Source organism: Lagopus leucura, unplaced genomic scaffold, assembly GCF_019238085.1.
Source record: "Lagopus leucura isolate 7727_CA_CO unplaced genomic scaffold, USGS_WTPT01 Super-Scaffold_100016, whole genome shotgun sequence".
In the NCBI taxonomy this organism is placed as follows: Eukaryota; Metazoa; Chordata; class Aves; order Galliformes; family Phasianidae; genus Lagopus; species Lagopus leucura.
This window is the reverse complement of record NW_024962270.1, coordinates 10,165,935-10,186,311: the sequence shown is the minus strand read 5'-3', so window position 1 is coordinate 10,186,311 and position 20,377 is coordinate 10,165,935. Positions and strand designations below refer to the sequence as shown.

Below are 20,377 nucleotides of genomic sequence, written 5' to 3'. Positions count from 1 at the left end.
ATAACAGGAAAGAAACTTAGTTTGGGTGTTTCTTAGAACAGATAAAAGCCACGTTTATTTGTCATGTTGTTGTTTTTGCTTTCCTATGGGGAAGAAAATAAAGAAATACTGATGGGCTGCCTTGGGCCATTAGTTCATTAAGTCCAGCATTAAGGGGCAAAAATACTTCACAATTTTATCCTTTCAAGCTCAGAGATGATAAATCAACATACAGAATTTTCCCTCACAAATTGGAACTGGGAAATAATCAGTAGTTCTCCTTGTAACAAATTTATCCTACCACAAAAATAAGGCAGCAGGCTGAGAGCTCCCATAGACTGACTGCCCAGCCCTGTGAGGTGTGTTTAGCTGTTCTACAAACTGTAGCAACCACTTGTGGCAGGCATCTACGGACCACGACACCATCAGGTGTACAAGTGGAGTACTGAGACTCGTCTACACCCTCTTCACTTGGTCTATGCAAGTACAGAAACAAAGATATGTAGGTTAATCCTTTTATGACAGAGCTAATTCTGATATAATCTCTCTTCCTGTGTTACAGAGATGATGAAATTCATACCACAAACTGGAGTTCAAGAGCGTTCCAGAAATCTGCTAGGACCTGACAGTTTGGACTCATTTTAAAAAGAAACTGTATTTACATTTTTATACACTTAGCAATTCAATGCTTCAATCTACATAAAGGCTTCATGTATTCATTTACCATTTTCTTTCCTCAATCGGGAAATAAATTTCTTGGGTGGGATGACTCCCACCTTCTTCTTTTGGGTAGCAATACTGTTGAAGAGATCAGAGAGGCATGTCAGGAGGCTTTCCTTCTTTCGAGGCTGCACTTTGTATGCCAGAACTTTTTCCCGAAATGGACGACAAAAATAAAGTGCCTGCAAGACTGAGTTGCAGTAGCAGGTATTGCCGAACTGGTTAAAACAGAACAAAAGGAAAACAAACATTTTCATATTAGGTCTGTTAAGAGGTAATAAGAGAGAACGGTTGCTCAACAGGAATGTCACATACTGAAAATGGAAAAGTTGTCTGTCAGGGGTCATTTATTGGGGCAATACTAAGAGACACCGTCTGGGAGACTCACCCTTCCATTACAACTGGAAGCTGCAATAAAATGAAGAAGAAAACAGTCACAGTGATACTAGGCACACATTTTTTTAATAAAAGGAAGGCACTGAAAAAAAGCCAATTGTGGGCTCATTGCAAAATTAACACTTGCAGAGACAACATGTTGTCAGTCCTGGATAGGGGAGATTCCTCTCTCACTGATGTGAAGAGGTACCAGTGGTACAGTAGAACAGAGGGACAAAGCAAACGGAGAAAGGATGAGACAGCATTGCTGCATCTGAACTGCACAACGGTAACTAGAGCTCAATGCATTCCTATTTTCAATTTGCCTGTGCCACAAACACAGGTTTATAATACGCAGATTACTGTTCAGAGGTAGTTAGCTAAGGTATATGTTAAGTATTTCCTGTTCACAATAAACTACTACAAGAAGTACATGATGCAGGCAAATCCAAAGAGCAGCTGGTTTACATCTGCCATATCTGAAGGCTGTAAGGCTGTGTCACTTTAGAGAAAGGAGGACAGCAGTAATGACTTCCAGAGGCAGCGTTCCACATTGCTTAACAAGGAGAAATGCTCCAACCACTGAGACAGAAGCATATCATCTAGAAGAGATGCAGCATTTTTTGAGTTATTTCTTTGCAACTATATTTTACAATGCTGTCTCTTCATAAAAGTGAAGCAAATATTTTATGTTTGCCAGTCTCCAGATATTCTGGCAGGGAGATTCTGCAGCTCAAGGGGAAAGTATTTGGATAAAAAAAACAAGCATACAAAGTCAACTATGGAATAAATACAACCGCTACTATTCACCAGAATTTGGTGTAATCAATGTACCAAAATGATCACAAGTTTGCTGAATGAAACAGAAAACCAACAGCTTTAATTCACCATGCTCACAGGGTTCCATCATTATACATACATCAATATTAATTTATACCATCCGCAAACAACAGAACAGCAGTTAAAACTCTCAATGACAGAAGGAAAACAAAAACACAATCTGAACAAACGTGAATTAGGTAGGATAGACCCTAATTCAGTATCTCTTTTCAGTATCTAAAGGGGAGCGACAGGAAAAGAAGGGGACAGACTCTTTAGCAGGGTCTGTTGTGGTAGGACAAGGGGAAATGGTTTCAAACTAAAAGAGGGGAGATTTAGACTGGACATAAGGAAAAAGTTGTTCAAACAGTGAGGGTGGTGAAGCACTGGCACAGGTAGCTCAGAGAGGTGGTGGTGCCCCATCCCTGGAGACACCCATGGTTCAGGCTGCACTGAGCTCTGAGCACCTGATGGAGCTGCAGGTGTCCCTGCTCACTGCAGGGGAGTTGGGACTGATGGCCTTTAAACCTCGGGTTCAACTCTAACATGAATTAGAATCATAGAATCCTTAATGAGTGACCTAAAAGAACTAAACCAAAACAAAATTAAATCTGGATACAATACAAAACAGGCATGAGAGCTACCAAAAGTCTTACTAACTACTTCACCTGGATACTTCATCTGCAAGCAGTAATAAATTGGCCTACAGTAATCCCAGAAAATGAAGAGACAGAAGAAATTAGAAATTGTCTATCTTAATAACTGGGTCATGATGCACCTTAGGTCAAGAAGTTCACAAAGCACATAGCTGCTGAAATTTCAGGACTGCCAAAGTGCATGAAGTGAAGTTGTTTTACGTATTGCTTTGATGCTGCTCCATGGAGAAAAACTATTAAACTACATGGAAGAGTTACACAGATAAAATTCAATCCAAGCAGCTGTAAAAATTCCTGACAGTAAGGCGCTAATGCTTTGCAGCAGCCAAAGCTGTGTGGTGCAAAAACTCACTGAATGGTATGCTATAGGTTTTAAAAACCTCCTTGCAAAGAGTATTTCAGCCTGCTTTGTTTACCATCACTTTTACATAACAACACAACATGGAAGCACTTTTCTTCAGATGACCAAGTCCAACCAACAGCCCATCCCCACATGCTCACTAACCACATCCCTCAGTGTCACTCTGACCCTTTGCTTGATCACCTCTGGGGACAGTGACCCCCCCTCCCTGGGCAGCCTGTGTCAGTGCAGCACCACTTTCCAAGAAGAAACTCTTCCTATTATCCAGCCTGAATATCCTGTATATTCTGTATGCTTGTGTTTTAGGTTTCACTGAAGCCAAGTACTTCATGAAAAGAAAATCCAATGCATTTTATTTCAGAAATTCTGATTTCTGAAGTGCTAGAGCAAAATTCTCCCACCTTTGAGCGATTTAGAGTGTTGGAAAACTTCTAAACAACTCAATTATTGATCTGTCCTTCCCTGTATTAAATACAGCTCTCAAAAAATAAACTGTGCTTTAGAATAGATTACAGAATTGTGCAGCAGTGTTACAATTCTAACTTAAATAGGTCTGTGTTTAGAATGATGTAATCATATCTTTCCAGTCATGTCTATGATTTGCTTAGGAAAAAAAAAAAGGAAGAAGAGGGCTGTAACCATTTGTCTTCCACAGAAAGTCACAGACCAAGCTGGCATGGCAGCTCTCAGTGGGCTGCTGAACATATCCACTCCTGAAGTCAAGTTATGTGCACAGATCAAACACGTGGTTTGTGTGGAAAGAAAAAGTCTAACATGACCTAAGATACAAAGGAAAAGCAGGTACAACAGTTGCTTTTTTAATATTTTTGTCATCCTTAAATACTTTTTTCTTAAAATTGGCTGCATTTAGAGTCTATGTTACCTAACATTATATGAACATACATAATTTTACACCTTCAAAGCAAAAACAAAAAAATTGAAGGCTCATTTTAAGACAATAAGCTTTTAAAAATGAAAACGGAGGTTGTTCCACCCCTCTCGCACTCCAGTTCAGCACTACACAAAATGCATCTCAGTGGGCTGTCAGTGTCAGAAGCAGCAGTCAGACCTCTCCTCATACACACTGCAGTGGTGGTAGCATCTGCCTGACTGCAGGCAAGCTGGATCTGTTCACTGACCCAGAGAGAAACCTGGTCAAGTTTTTTTTCTTTAAGCCTTCATCGTCTATAAACTCAACATCTGATTCTATTTGCAATGCAACTACATATTTACTAGTACTGATATCGATGTTATGAAACCGCACTCGTTGAAGGGCTGCATTTAATTTCAAGCCATAAAAGAACTATAAATAGCTTAGGAAAAAGCTCTCCAAAACAACAGCATGAAAACGACGATCCCCAAGAAACTGGCTGCAAGAAATAAAGCACAACAGTATTAGTCATATTTTGTCCTTGTGCAAAGAGAATGAATGTGGGTATAATAACTCTGGTTATTTTTAGAATGCTGTTTTCTCTCCTCACACTATTCATCACTCTGCTATTTATGCTACAATTGGAGATGCCTTCCATTTTTCTCATTATGGTGCAAACCTCAGAAGCTTTGGAATGGCCATTAACACCATACTTAAGAAGTATAACTCAGTGTGCTTAGATGGCTTGTTGTCTGAGATCAAACTGCTAGAGGCCCACACAGAAGTCAATTAAATGAGTTTCTGATGAGCTGCAACAAATTACACTTCATAACCTTACTTGGTGCGTCTGAAGCTTTCAATGAGACGTACCTATATGAGCAGTAAACACAAGCATACTTGCTGTGTTTTCACCACACCACATTTTCACACCATGTGTGATACAAGAGAACTTCCTACACGTTGGCACAATAGCTGTCTTTTTCCTCTGGAAGTACCAGAAAGACCAACACCAGTTATCCCCATAGTTTATGTAGGCAGACAATCCTTACTGTCTAACATATCCTAACCAAGTCAGATGAATGCCAGCTGACCAATACAAAACCAAAGCTTTTTAGAAGGACTCATTCCAGGCTGCCAAGCAAAAGAGAAAGAAAAAAGAGCATTCGTACATTTAGTAAAATTACTGGCCAGGTTATTATCATTCCTCTTCTGATTACTTCCTTAGAAGAGTTTCCCTGAACACCACACAGCGCTGTGTTTTTAGGAAAGTAACATTCTCATTTAAAAACCTCAAGGACCCCATATGGAGCTACAGTGTGTATCACTGTAACATCGTAGCTCCTCTACACCAAGAGAATACAAACAGCATGCAGACTTCATTATTTAGTGTCCTTTCCAGCCAAATACTGAAGTCTCATAGTTAGAAATGTAGCCAAATAGGAAGAATTCTCTCACTAATCAATATTTATAGGCACAGAAAATAAATATTTTTAGTAAGGCAAAAATGCATACCTTAGTTATCAACACTGCACACTCACACTGCAAGATGTGGGGTCTGTGCAGTCTCTCCTTATGTCTAATAGAGAATCCTTTTAAATCCAAGATTACAATATGAATTTAAAAACAAACAAACAAACAAAAAAACACCAAAAAAACAGCATTTAAAGTATAGAATTTACACTTACATTGACCAAGCCAAAGTAATGCTCATTCACAGGGAACTGTTCAGGACCAATCTCTTTCTCCAAAGCTGAGGCATTGGCGCCCTGCAAAGAAACAATATGTTAGAGGGGGGAAAAAATCTCCCCAAATTCATTACTACCACCACAGGAGCAATGAAGCTAGGAATATGAGCTTGTTCCATCAAGAAATAACATCCTGACTTTCCCATGTTCTCAAAAACAAAATCAACGTGATGTCTCTTATTTATGGTAAAAGGCACCACACTTCCACTTAGAAATTGTGCTTCATCAGGCAGGACTGCACAGAGCACTGTCTCATCTAACAGAAGGGATTCCTGTGTTTGATTCTAATTGAAAATGAACAGCAGAAAAATTGTTCTCATTTAAGATTTCAGATTATTCAGTGACCTAGAAAGACAATTTACATTTAGTCAAGTATACACACTGATACAAAGAAAGAAACTTGTAACACACACACAGAACCCCAAACCTAGAGGGCAGGAAACATGCAGGCTACAGATTCCACGAAAAAAAAACCCATCTCTTCTGGTGAGGTGGACTGCATCTTCAAGACAAATCAAAGAGAATTCCCCTATTGAATCTACAGGGAAAAAAATCTGTGTAAAACTTAACTTCCACTGTAGTAATTATCAACTGTGAAGCTGTAGGTAAATCATGACTATGCAGTCCCTGCAGCATCAGGTGCTATGTGATCACAGAGACTTCTGCTGTCACCCTACTTGTGGGCAAGTCATGGTTGGTGTGTCTGGATAACTCAGACAGGGACTTTTCACCAAATTCCCTTTTCTAGATGCATCTCAGTGCGCTTTGAACACTTGTAAGAAATTCATTACATCTTTCTATGTTGTTGCAGCTTTTGAAGCGAAGCATGCTGTTGGTTATTTGCATCACTACTCAAAAATTCTTTCTGAAATAAACCTTACATTCACTTACAATTTACATTAGAAATACTACCAACTTATAAGCATCTTTTCTGGGAAGCACTATGGACAGACAGGTGGAGCACAACTGGGAGAAAGGAATGGAAGGAAGAATTTTACAAGGCATTCCTCAAACTCTGCTCACTCGGCAGTGCTTTGGATTGGCTCACTTTCAATTAAGGAAGCTGGAGCTTATAGGGCATTTCCAGATATATCCTCGAGTCTCCACAGTATAATGAGGACAGAACTTTCCGTTTTGTATAGGACCAAAAAACACCACAACATACCCATATAGGGTCTTGGTTACTGCACAGAACAGGAACAAAAGCATGCCAATATTCTGGTTTGAATTTTAAGTTGTCCATTTCAAATTCAAAGCAGTTGATGGATCTCATCCCATTTCCCCATGTTTTTAGTCCACCAGCTGAGCTCCCACTAGGGGTTTGGTGCCTTCCTCATACCACCCCATGCCATCCTCTAACATTTCTTGAGCATCTCCCAATAGCCCTCTGCTGCCTTGTGCTGCACTGCACAGCTCTCTGAGGAGTTACCATCGTACAGTAGAGAAATCCAAGCACACTGGATTCTTGACTTCTGCTCTGAATGCCACCCATAACTGTCTGCAACCAGCAGCAGACTCTATTGCACATGCAAGATGTCCTACAGCTTAAACACAGACTCCTCAGAAAACAGCAATCCCCGAAGCTAGTAACATTTTTAAACTGGTATTTCAATCAATTCAACTAACATTCTGCTATTAATACAAGCATCAGGCAAGCAGAGTCTGTAGAGATCACTGAAGACAATACAGACAGAACTAGGAAGTTTAAAAATAAAAATAAAAATCAAAGAAACTAAGAAGCAATACAGTTTAAGAGGAGGAGTGGAAACTCTGCAGTCAGACCTCCTGCATCAGATTTACAGGGAATTACACACACACACACACACACACACACACACACACAGACATGTGAAGAAGGAAAACAAGACTCAAATTGAAGTACTGTAAATCCCCACAAAAAGACAGGTGCTGATAGATTTAAGGCAATGCTCTTTGCAAGCAGCAATTACAGAAAAACATTTTGAGGCATCAGTGCCAGATCAAGCAACTCCTCTCACTTGTTTCTCTCCACCCACTCCCTGCTCCCACCTACCTCCTTCTTCCTCCACTGTGTCCCCCTCCAAAAAACAAACTACTTGTAAAACAAAACCTAAGACTTGCTATCCACTGTTAATAGTTAAATACCTCAGTTAATCAGCCACAGAATCCAAGGTAACCAAGTATTCAGCTGCAATGTTTCTGATCTCTCTTGTTAAGGAGCATTTTATATTACATACCAAACTCATGCAAACCAAGACAAGACTCAAACTAATTGTGATGTAGAATGGGAGTGAACTCCCAGGAGAACTACGCTCAACAAGGCAACAAATATGGAGAAAAAAGCACTGTAGAGTGGCAAGGTGAATGGGCTTGCTCATGTTTCAGGATGGAGCCACATGGCACAGCTGTGAGTAAGGCAGCAGAAGTGCTGTCAAAGTGCAGCAGTTCACAACCTGCAGTCTCTGCAATTGTATTTCTACATAGCAAGGGAACCAACTGGTGGCTTGACTTGATGAGCCATGTCCTGCTGTAAGGAAGCCAGATAAGCAGCTTTGTTTTCAACTGAAAGGTGTTACACACATTTGCCCACCCTCGCTAAAATATTTTTCCATCAGGATAATACTTCTGCTACAGATCACACAAATACCTGCTCATAAGAAACAATGCACGCTTCATAACTTTGGAAATAAAAAAGACCCATTTCTCATCTAGAAATGAAATCTAACCAAAGGGGGAAGCATCTGAAGCGTGAGGCTTCACATTTGGTTATTTGAAGAATCGAGAGAGATGCAATTCATCTGGCAGCCACAGAGGAACTGTTCTGCATCTTACAGCCTTTAAAGCATTTAAGCCATAGAAAAATCAATACTGCTTTGCCAAGCTATGATAGACATTGTGGGAGCAATAAAAATGTCAACAAAGAAATCACTAACAGATAACAATCAAATTTCCTTGGCATATAAAGGCTAAGCAAATAACACACAACAGAATACAGCTAAATGTAAAGTTTAATGTATGAGATTAGAATTGACTTCTCATTGCTAGCATAAGGTAAATAACTGCCTCCTATAAAACCCCCTGGTTTACATCCCCAGACGTGCAGGAGGCCATCAAAATGCTCTCTGGAGGAAGGAACTGCTCTGCCACTCTGGCTCAGGAAGGGACGATAAAGCTGTAGGTACACACTAGCTCTGTAAGCAGGAAAACACAAATTTAGGCAGCAGATAACCATCTGACAGGAAGAACATCCCCCTAGCTTAACTCAAGTGGCAGTACTGCTTTACTGAAGCTCATAGACTCTCAGAGACGTGGGAATTTAACACTTCCATATTAGTGGTGGAAGTGACAACTGAAGTTTCAGCAACGTGTAATCAAGATCTGTAGTTTTCTAGAAATTACTGTTTCTTAAAATGATGTCTCAGAGCTCAGCCGCACTTCTCCAAGTGTCCCCTATTCTGTTTTCATCACCACCAGCAGAACTGATTCTGAATCCAGAACAAGCTGAGCCCAGTGGGTTTGCACAGTTCTGGCACTATCTGTCAAACAGCAGAAGGGAAAGCTGCCTGGCCCCCGGAGCTATCACATTTTAGCAGCTCAGAACAGTAAGTACTGCTAACAACGGCCAAGAAACCCCCATAGCATGAAGACAATAAAATATTCTTTCCCGTTTCTGCAGTACTTCTACTTTGTATATGGATATCCATACGCATATGGTTCTTAAAAGAAAAAAAAAAGGGGGGGAGGGGGGGGAGCTTTCCAAGAACCCTGTTTGGTGATGTCCAGCAGAGAAGACAAAGAGCGTTCGTTCAAAAAATCCCATCAACCAAGTTTTAGGATCACAGTGTGGGGAATTGTTAACATTCAAGTTTTTCTTCAATTTTTATAGCAGCTCAATGAAGACATCACACCAGCATTAGATATGCTGAAGGTACAGGGAAGATAGGATTGAGTGGAACTCGTGTTTACCCAAAGAACACAAAGAAGCTGTCTGAGGTTTTGCTGAATTTGGTACAACTTTTGTTTGTTTTTATCTCTTTTTTAAGAGATACGCAAAGAGCAGCTTCAAAACCACTTACCTGGAACAGCTGGCTGTGCAAGTTACCAGAAATGAAGAGATCCTACAGCACAGCTCTGGTTCTACCTGAATATCCCCACAAAACAGAGATCTATCTAGTCCCCCAGCTTGAAGCTGCAAATTGCTTTTTGTTCAGCAAAGAAGTCTTTATTTCCAGTCGAATGCAGTATGCAAGGGAAAAAACCCTGATGGACCCCTGTATTCCTGTATCCCTCTGCTGCCACAGAAACAAATGGTGTCAGGCAGAGCTGGTAAGGAGGCCTGGAGCTTGGGAGCTCTTCCACAGCCATCACCCAACAGCTGGCAGTGATTAAACACAGTAGCACAGAACAGAACATTAGCTGTGGTCAGCATGAAGAGGAAATCCACATGTCCAGCACCCACACAGCTTGTGCCTCAACTTACAGCTTTCTCCTTTTCAGTACTATGAATTTATTTATTTCTTTAAGACTAAAATTCAGTCAAATCCTCTGCACAACTCAGCTACAAATAAATGAATTATTACTGAAGAACAAACGATGTGGCAGGTCAAACTTCTGATTCAGAACTAACAAGGTTCATGCCTCCACCCATAAGCACGTGCTTCCTGCAGCTCAGAAGGTAATGGTACAGGTTACCAAAGCAGTGCTGTGCTATCCTGACAGGCATGCTGCACAGCTCCTGAGCACAAAGCAGCCACTGCCACAGCTTTGGTAAAGAAAAGCATCAAAATTAGCACAGTGCTGGGCCAGTGTCCTTGCTGCTATTCAGAGCTCTTGTCAAAAATAATCAGGTCAATGCTGTACCGGCTGCTTGGGAAGAAGAGATATAAAACAAATAAAATAATAGCATAAAAACATAAAGTGGATAGGCACAAGAGATTCACAAGATTAATTGCTTTCAGTGAGCCAGAGAAAAACATCTGATTTAAAACACTGCTACCTATTATCTATAGAACATACAGCCTTCTAATACCAATTTCTTACTACTTTTTTCAGCTCAGTGCAAAAAACCTAATTCCAACATTACATGCTTTTTATACAAACCTTTCATCCCTTTCCCACTGCAATTAGTATCGTTTGGCTCAGATGAAGTAATTAAGGCACTGCAGCATAGGTTACACGTCTGAACTCTCACAGGTACACGGACCAGCTGGCAGAGCAGCCTGCTGTGGGGCACCAGCTCGGGCTCTGCAGCAGGCTAACTCAGCCTTTGGACTGGAACCTACTGGTTCCCACCGGGTGCACAGCACACAGCTGCCTGCAAAAGGCATTTCTCTTCAGCAAAGGCAAAAAAGGGAAGGGGGAGATTTCAGTACCCTGGATCACACTACAGAACACAAATCTTACTGAGGTCCCTAATGTGTGGCAAAGCAAACTGCTAATCTCAAAAGGAGCAGGTGCAAGTGTCACTTCCCCACACTCCACCCTGAAAGACTACACAGTGTTCTCAGTCTGCACACAGTGCACACAGCAAAGGCTTTGGAGGGGGCAGGAAGGAGGCAAAGCTTACCATGCATGCTGGTTACAGCCAGGGCTGTGGAGAACATCATAAAATTACAAAACACTGTGTTTCAGAACAAACTTGCTGCTACCAAGTGTTCCAAACCTTATGTCCAGTTTTAATTAAAGTGTTTTTAAATAAATCAAAGTGCTCTGTGAATTGTTTTCCACACATTTATTCCATCAGGAGCTGGCCTTGCAAGGTCCACAGGATCTGTGCCTCACTTACTAAGGTACAGCAAGTCACACACTGGTGAAATTCTGTCATTTCATGCTCATTACATTTAAACAGATAAAGCAGGTACCAGTTAAAAGAGCATAAGGAAAGGATGCTGGATTCAGGGTAGGAAGTACAGAATCTACAGCCTAGAGCCTTGACTTCTGTAACGTGGCATTGCAAGCAATCCATTTCCCCCTTCTTAGCCACCACGTCCGAGCTCAACTCAATGCTCACAGCCACACACCCACCTGCAAAGAGCTCCACAGGGCCCCTCTCAGAGATTTCTAGCAAAAGAGCTCAGAAGGTAAAGTACAACCCAAGAATCAAAACGTGATGATCTACAGCACAGCCCCTCGTAACGGGGCACCTGACTAGCAATCTCCTGAACTGGCACCTGTAAGAGCAAACCCTGAAAACCACCTACTTGTTAACAGGAAGGGAAGCACATGATATTAACTGGTGTAAACATAAACACAGATGTAGTCCATGTCTTAAAAGCATTTGTTCCAAATTCTGGTTAAAGATCAAAACAATGAAGATTCTATAAAGAGCTTCTCAATCTACTGACACTCTGCTATTTTGGAATCTTTTCCAGTATCGTTACACCTTTTCAAGTTGTAATAGCTCTTGTAGTACACGTCCTCTATTATAATAACTAGCACCAAGGAATACTCTGCCCAATAGTTTCCTCAATACTCAGTGATGCAAGAATTATATTCTCTCATTTCCTAAGGACAGTGAAGGCATGATATCTTTATGTTTATAAACAATCCAAGATGAAAACAGGCATTTCAGAAAAACTCATATATGTGGTAGCTCAGGATTGCTGCACAACACCTTACAAGTCGCCAAGGAAAGCCAGCACACAACCCAGGTGTGCTGTTAGACACAGGCTGTGTGCCCACCTGGCTGCAAGTCCAGGATCCAGACACCACATCCATGATTGCCCACTGTACACAGCACTGAACTAGAGCACTGGCAGAGAACCTTGCGTGAAGCGACCTACTAACTGCTGTGCAAAAGGTTACGCATCCTGTCTTCCCTAAAATAAAGCAGGTCATTCTCAAGCTGAGCGCAAATACGAGCTTTTGTTTAACAAGTCAATAAAGAAGCACTGCTGGAATCAGAAGTCTGCTTTGCTAGCTCTGCTTTTATCCTCCCTTCTTTCCACTTCCCAGCCATAAATATTTTTTCTCTGATAAAGCTAAAACAGACTTCTAAAAATACGGGTGAAACTGCAGTAAGCAAGCATTATACAGCAGTGACATGAAAGCCCTGCTTGGGCTGAATAATATAATTATTCAGATGGCAAATGGAAATGCATAACTTAAAGTGATTCAGTCATCTCTAACACTAAAGTTAATAATCATATCCATGCTGTCCTGATTCAGAGAAGCAGAATAGGACTACCACCAATTTGTAAACAGGGTTTGAGCTCCTCATCAGGCATGTCTTACTGGTTCAGCAAACAATTAGATGTGAATTGAGGGGAAGCATCCCTAATTAACTTACCAGGAAACACCAATACTTTTATTAACAGTTTAATTTTGTGAGAAGTCTGAGGTAAGGAGGAACAGATCAGATCCATGCCTCATGCTTTGCTTCACGCTAGTGTTCTGGCTTACTTAACCAGTCTACAAACAACAACCAGGTTTTGTCAATACAACAACACAACCTGACCCCTGACTCAAAGCTCAAAGCTCAGCTGTGTGCTGACTGTCACAGCCCCTGGGGCACAGCAGCCTATCCCATATCAGGTGACATAGTCAGACCATAGGAAACCAGCCCTCTTTCCTCTGTTAGTCCAGAGAGGATTTGCATCTGTCCATGACTGCACATATGCTACTGGACTACAGATACACCAGCTTAAATATACCTGTGAAATAAGAGCTTTGCATTTTCCAGGAAGCAAAAGGTGAGAATGTAAGGGGAAAAAAAACCTCAACAGTGCTTTCTCCCAGTTTATCTACCAATCACTTGCAAAAAGACAATGAAAACTCCTAGTGTCCATGATAAAGACAAGTGCTAAGAAACAAAATTAAGCCAAAGGGACAACACAGAGAATCAGAGCTCCAGTTGGTAGCTCCTGGCTACAGATGTGTCTTGCCATGTGGTGTCATATCTTAACCAAGCAATGAACCATATTCAAGTTAACATCTGTTTTCCTATGGCTTTCCAATCCTCACAATGCCATAGCTGCCATGCAAACGTCATGCGAGTGCTGAAAGAGGGACTGTGCTCATACGCAGGAAATGCAACAATCAGGTGGCGCCAGAGAGATGATCCACACTACAAAACCTGGAAGTTATTTTAGGGAGGGGGATCTAATTAAAGCTGTAACTACGTTACTGTATGGTAATGAGTTCAGGCATTCAATTTAAGTTTTAAGGAGACTGCAGAACAAAGGGGTCTGAGAATGTCCTAAAGCCATGCTTTAGCTCTGCAGAATGAAGGGCAGGCAAGTAGGACTGCTGGAAAAAGCTGTGTACGTTATTAAACACATGTAAAGTACTGTACAAACAGTACATATCAGCATAATCCTGAAGGAAGCAGTTTCCCAGAGGGGCTTTGTCAAGTAATTAAATGGTTTTGTAAAGACAGCTTTGACTTTTATATTCACATCACAACAAGGCAAACAGCATTTCTTACTGGACCTTAACTGAAGTATATGGAAATAAAGAGGTTCTCTTCTAAAATATAGCACCCAGAACCTCACATTTCACGTGCTAGCTGAAGAAAAGGTATGGTGAGACGGCCAGTAAGTTCAACCAAGACTGTGCATGCACCTACAGCACTTATGCTAGAAACATTTGCAACATTTGATGAAATGGTTCAATCAAAATGTTGGAAGTAGATTTCTCTGCAGGAGAAAGGAGAGTACGTAGCATCAGTAGCTCTGTTCAAGGCTTCCTATACAGAAATGAAACTTCTGCAGGCGAAACAAAAGGAGCTGCTTCCCCAGAGTTGCAATAGGCTTAATATGTTACTGTTAAACACCTTCTTTAGAAGAAGAAGAAAAAAAAAAAACAGTACTTCAAAACAAACCTTGATAAGCTACAAGTATCTGCTTTGCTTTCATCCAGAACCCAACCAAAATGAAAGAGAGATGAGGTAAAAAATGAATATGTATAGTCAAAGTCTCTACAAACAAATCACAAATTCTGGAATGATTATATCCAGGTTTAGCTCTGCACTCATAGGAAATGCATTGCTTTATGGTCATTATCTTAACCTAAGGCTCAGTCAGCTGATCCCAGGAACACATCCCAAATACTGCATGGGACTGAGTCAACGCCTGCCTCTGGGGGACAGAGCTTCACACGAAGACAGGATCCAGCCAGCCACCTCCCATGCCCTTAATTTCATCTGTGTGAAGTATTACTGTGGTTCCCCAAACACTGGGCTTTGAACAGTGTTCAGTTCACTTCATTCTCAAGTTAATCAAAGCTGTGGGTCAGCATCACCATCTCCGGAGATGTTCAGGAACCATAAAGATGTGGCACTGAGGGGCATGGACAGTGGGCATGTGGGAATCTTGAGCTGGACTTGGTGATCATAGACTGGACTTACTGATCCTATGATTCTAAAAGAAAGAGAGAAGCCCTATGGCCTTTGCACAGCTCTGAGGTCACTCTTTGCAAACTGCTGAATCAGAGCCTTTGCGACGCTGCAGCCCAGGACCTGCTTCGCTACCATTATCACATGAGATGTTAAACTCAAGTTTGACTGCCTGGAGAAACAGAGGCATGGGACTGTAAAACCCAAAGATCCTACAGCTGTGTGCCCTCAGCCCGGTCCTGTGCTGGATTTGAACCATTCACCCTTACTTACAGTGATTAACCTCCCCAGGCAGCTATCACCAACAAGAGGTGGCTCTGTGCTATGACTCAGCCTGCCTGCCGCCAAACGAACCCCTCGCTGGCCTCTGCTAATGCAGCAATGAAACCTCATTAAAAATTCTGCATAATCATGCAATTACGAGTCTCCCTCTCGCAGGGTTTTCATCAGCAATACGAACGTTACCCTGCTACGTGCGTTTCGGCAGAACGATAGGGCGCTACCAGCGCAACAACCTTAAATTGAACTACTTATCGCAAGAAACACTGCGAACTCAGCCGGAGCTGAGAGCTCACACTCACTCCCCTCAGCTTCTCTCGCTAGGAGCGCAGCCGCCCATCTGCCGACACGCTCTCCCCGACACCGGGCCGCGATCCGGGCCTCCTCGCCCCGCGGCGCGCTCGGCCTCGGGCCCTTTCCCCGCCAAAGCCTCCATCAGGACGGAGGCTGCTCCCACAGCCCCCGCAGGCCGCCGGCCGGCCCCGCCGCGCCGCTCACCATGGTACAGATGGAGGCGAGTCTCCGGACCGTCATCAGTACGTCCATCCGCCCGCCGCGGCCCCGCGCCCCGCCGCCGGCCCGAGAGCCGCCGCCGCCATGTTGGGACGCAGCCGCCCGACTGACAGCGCCAGCCGGGCCGGGGTGGCGCAGCCGCCAAATGGGGCCGAGCACCGCCGGTGCGCTGCCCAAAGGGGGCCGGGCTGCGCCGCGCACTGCGGCTCCTCTCGTTCCGGTGCACCGCCGGAGCTGGGCGGGCTGCAGGCATCGCAGGCCTATCGGGGCGCGCCGTGCCCGCAGTGGCGGGGCTCTGAAGGGTCTGGTTCACGCTGGATATTAGGAAACATTTATTTTACGACAGAGCGGTGAGGTGCTGGCACCCAGGGAGGTGCTGGAGTCACTGTGACTGGAGATGTGCAAGAACCGTGGAGATGTGGTACTTGGGGACATGGTTAGTGGGCAATATCAGTGGTAGGCAGACAACTGAACTGGATGATCTTGGAGGTCTTTCCCAACCTTAATGTTCCTGTGATTCAAGTGTGGCTTTTACAGAGCTGTCCAGTGTGATGAAGGAGTCAGGCATTGTTTCTGCTCTCACCACGTGTCCTCCTCGCAGCACAAACACAAAAAGGAGCCTTTCAGAGCACAGCACTGTGATAACAGTATCTATTGTACACCCAGAGGGAAAGGAGTGAAGAATGCTGTCCAGCTGCCATGTAACACTTCACACACTGCGTGCCAAAAGCAAACATGCATCAGAAAAAGCATCCCACAGATGGGTGGAAGTGCTTGTTGTCTCTGTATTGAACCTGGAAGAAACCTGACTAATATTTTGGGTTCCCTATAATGAAGTGCTGTTGAACAGTGCTGGTGGTGAGCAGGGAAGCCCTCAGCTGTGTTGCACAAGAAGCACCCCGTGAGCAGGACTGTTTCCATACGCTGCCCCTCACTTCAGCCCTGACCTTGTGGGAAAACCTTTGTGGAAGGGATGGTTCAGTTTCCAAAGCACACTTTGTTATGAGGCCAAGATGTTTCCATTCTATTTGAGTTGCTTGCCTGCAGCTATGTTCTCTTATACACACTGTGCTTCCCATGTCATCTGCTACAGGATCCCGAGAGAGAGTATTCCACAACCTAAAAAAAATCCTTAAAAATACACTAGAAGTGAAAAACGACACATGTCACTTACAGGGTTTCCATGAACGCACTGCAACAAAATTAGAGACAGGAAGTACAGAAATAGTGGAATCTGTACAGTGTTTAACCAAATTTAACTTTATATTTAAATGATCGTCTCTCTGACATCCCAGAATAGAATCAGCTGTGATTTATCATGGATGTCACAACAGAATCTGAGGACACTTCCTTCCCCTCTGGCCTCCGGATTGGAACAGCTTTGTCCTGGGTAAAATTATGGTGCTAAAATGTCAGTCTTGTTCCCAGATGACATCTTCCCAAGAGGCCCAATTTTTAATGTCTGCACAAGGCGCAGCCCCAAATGTAGAGAAAGGCTAGCTCCTCATTCACATCACATTCAGCGCTGTTCCAATCTTACCTTCTACAGAGGGTAGCAGGAGCTGGGAAGGGTTACTGGGAGAAACAAGGTGGTAAAAAACGCTGCTTTTGTTTAGTGCCCAAGCACTGCAGGGTGACAGCTGGCCTTTGGGCCTCCAGTTTACCACAAAGAACAAAGGCGATCAGACAAAGCTGCAAAGATCAATCCGTGCTTGTTTAGACACTGAGGAGTGGGGGATGCATGCACAAGCCACTGGCAGTGAGATTTATCTCAGCATCTGCAGAAATGGCTTTTCCCCAGCACCACACTTTGCATTTCTGCTCAGAAAGGAGCCTGTTTCTCCAGCAGTGTTGCCATAACGTCAAAATACTGTACAAAAACAACTCAGAGACACTGGGGTGAATGTAATCGCTGCAAACAGACTTTTAGAGGAAAGATCACTTTTGCTAGTGCTAGGCAGAACGGGAATGAGTCTTTTTCTCAATGTGTGGTGGCCTTAGCAAGACTCATCTGTTTCTCCCTTTGTAAAGTGCATGAGGAATAATTACAACCAGTTTTGAAAGGGATTTGATGTCCTTGTATGAAAAGCACTATGGTAAATGAAAAATATTTTTATGTTTAGAATACTTCATCTCTGAAAATACGTACAAGTGCCAGTAACATTAAAAACAGAAAATCTTATGAAAATCATAGCCAAAAGCAACAGAGACCAATCAATAAATCTTTACAATTTTGGTGTGGAAACAACATCATCTCTGTGCAACACGCAAAGGCACGTATCTTTGCGTGGAGCAACCCAGCCAGTGGTTAGTGAAACCTTCGGAATCGTTCACATGTTTTCAAAGTTGCTCTGAGTTTTGCAAACATTCTCCCTTTAATCTAAGTTATTGTTTTTCCAAGAGAATTTGAATTAAAAACATGAGCTTTTTAAGCTAAATATAAGTCCATTGTACACAAACAATTAAAATCTCTTTTAAAAACAATTCTTATTCTACGTGCCAAGGGTTATACAATCTCAAATAGTGTGAATCCTCTGCCTGGTTTCACTCAGTGAGAAGACTGTTCTGAAAATCCATAAAATCAGATAAAGATCGGATTCAAAACCTCTGGCTTTTATTATATATCTTCCTTGGTTTGTTCTTCAGGATCAGAGCCTAAATGCTACCTTTGTTGCTGTTGTTTAAAAAAGGAGCTTGGGAATATATTTACAACTTTTGGAAGAATATGTTGCTTTTTATTACTGTTTTAAAAAAATCCAAACAACCATTACATCTGGACAGAGATTCCTGCACATCCTGCACACAGTGGCAGTAGGCTTTGGTTAGAAGCATAAGAAGCCTGGGCTAGTGTATGAGAAAATGAGATTGAACTGTATGAGCAAAGGAACTGGAAATCAATTGGTCTGTTTCCAAGATGCACTCTAAAACTGCTTCCACATTTGTTGTAGGCAACCAGAAGCCATCACAGCTGCCAAAAGAAGCAGTTAAACATTTCCCGCACCGCTGGGCTTTCTTTCATTCCTGTTCCCACACAGTTCCTCTCAGGTGTCAGCAGCAGCATGTGCACTCAGCTTTTCCAGCAGCTGCTCCATGCCCATGACCACTTCAGCTGCCCAGCTCCATCCCTTCTCACACTCCACTGTGTTGGTGAGATGCAGAGAGCTGCAGGGTGGAGCTGGGGGTGCTTGGAGCTTTTCTGTAATCAGCAAAAAGCTGCCCTGTGTCTTGTTCTTCATTCCCCTTGAAAGTTTTGTTGGTGTTTTTTTCCACTGCTCTTGCACACTGAGCTGTTGATCTTAGAGAATTGCTGGCAATGACTCCAGGGTCTCCTTCCTAATTTATGAGTGCTGCATTCAAGTTCAGCATCATTGAAGCAGTTTGTGTCATTCTTCTCTAGATGCATTCCTTTGCATTTATCTAGACTAAAGCTGCACTGCTTCTTGAGAACCTTCTGGAGTTTGCTCAACACTGACACAAAATGCCCAAAGGACATTTACTTTTGTTTCTGTCAACAATATCTTGTCTACCAGAGAAATTCAGTATTGTTCTAAGAATGCTTTTGCTAGGTATAGAATGTTCTGTATGGTACTCCTTAGCTTATCTGGCCTTTTTCCTTGCACTGAAGCTCTTCTGGCCACCTAGACACTGATAGATTACTGCCACTTGTTTTTATAGGAGAGCTGTAGTGATGAATACTTTTCTATTACTCACTCGCATATGCTTTTAATAGGAAATAGTAACAAGGGTTCCAGCATCGTACTTAGAGAGTTGCTAGTTAATCCCCAAATTTATGATGTGTCCAGCTCAATTACACAGTTCAAAGCACCCTGCTTATTGACCACAAGACTTTGAATATTTTCCTCTCACTTTGTCTGTTCTACAAAACTTCTGCAAGATTAAGGCACCCATGTGAAATTTCCTGGAGAAGATTTTCCAGTGTTTGGGTGTTTCCAAAAATTTGGAAGCTCATTTACTCCATTCACATAGGAGTCATGTCCCAGAAGACTCATGATCTGGTGGCACCCTCTCAGCACCACGAGCTGCAGAGCCTTCCAGGCCTTTTGTCCCAGCCCTCCTGAGCTGACTGTCATGATGGTCAAAGTAATAACCCTGCGTGCTTACACAACTCAGCACAAATATTGCTTCAGAACAAGTTTTTAGAGAGGAAACTGTGTCCTGGAAAAGTGATACATTCATGAATCTTCTTCATCCTGTGCGTATTTTGCTGGACTGCTGTGCACCAAAGCTGGATTTTTCTAAAGTTCTGCACCCAGTTCACATGTGACATGCTTAGGTCCTCTGTGGGACCGGCATGGAAATGGAGATCATTTGAAAAGCTGGCACACAGTGCTTTGAGAAGGAGTGACAAACTAGAAAGCTGGCCTGCTTCCCCTTCCTACTGCTCTCAGCCATGTCCTGGCTTCTGAAACCTGCTGGGAGAGCTCTGTGTATGCTGTGATTGAAAGCAGCTGCACGAAAGCGTCTGGGCACAGAAAGTTCTTTTGGTGGCTGCAGCCTCTCCATGAGGAACCATGCCTACCCTCTGCCTGGCAGGAGCATACAGAGGGCAGGAGAAATCCGCACGCCCGGGTCTCCAGGGCCTGTGGGTGGATTAGCTGCAGTGCCACTTTCCGTCAGGATCTGTTTCCCACACAGCGTGACGGAGCGCACGTCTCAGCAGCACGCTGCAGGCACCAGGCTCGCCTCTTCCCATCGCTGCCTGAAGCCCTTTGCAGACCTCTTCTG

General features: G+C 43.0%; 1 protein-coding gene across 1 annotated transcript in view; it reads right to left on the bottom strand.

Moving 5' to 3' along the window:
- The window catches only part of LOC122182882 (ubiquitin carboxyl-terminal hydrolase 12-like), a 28,035-nt gene extending 12,336 nt beyond the window's left edge, over positions 1-15,699 (bottom strand). The window contains exons 1-3 of the mRNA XM_042876524.1: positions 15,617-15,699; positions 5,467-5,547; positions 704-777 (exon numbers count right to left, since the gene is read on the bottom strand). Coding sequence (XP_042732458.1) covers positions 704-777; positions 5,467-5,492 — 100 coding nt within the window. The 5' untranslated portion in view covers positions 5,493-5,547; positions 15,617-15,699. The remainder of the gene's footprint in view (positions 1-703; positions 778-5,466; positions 5,548-15,616) is intronic.
- Positions 15,700-20,377: the final 4,678 nt, after the last annotated feature.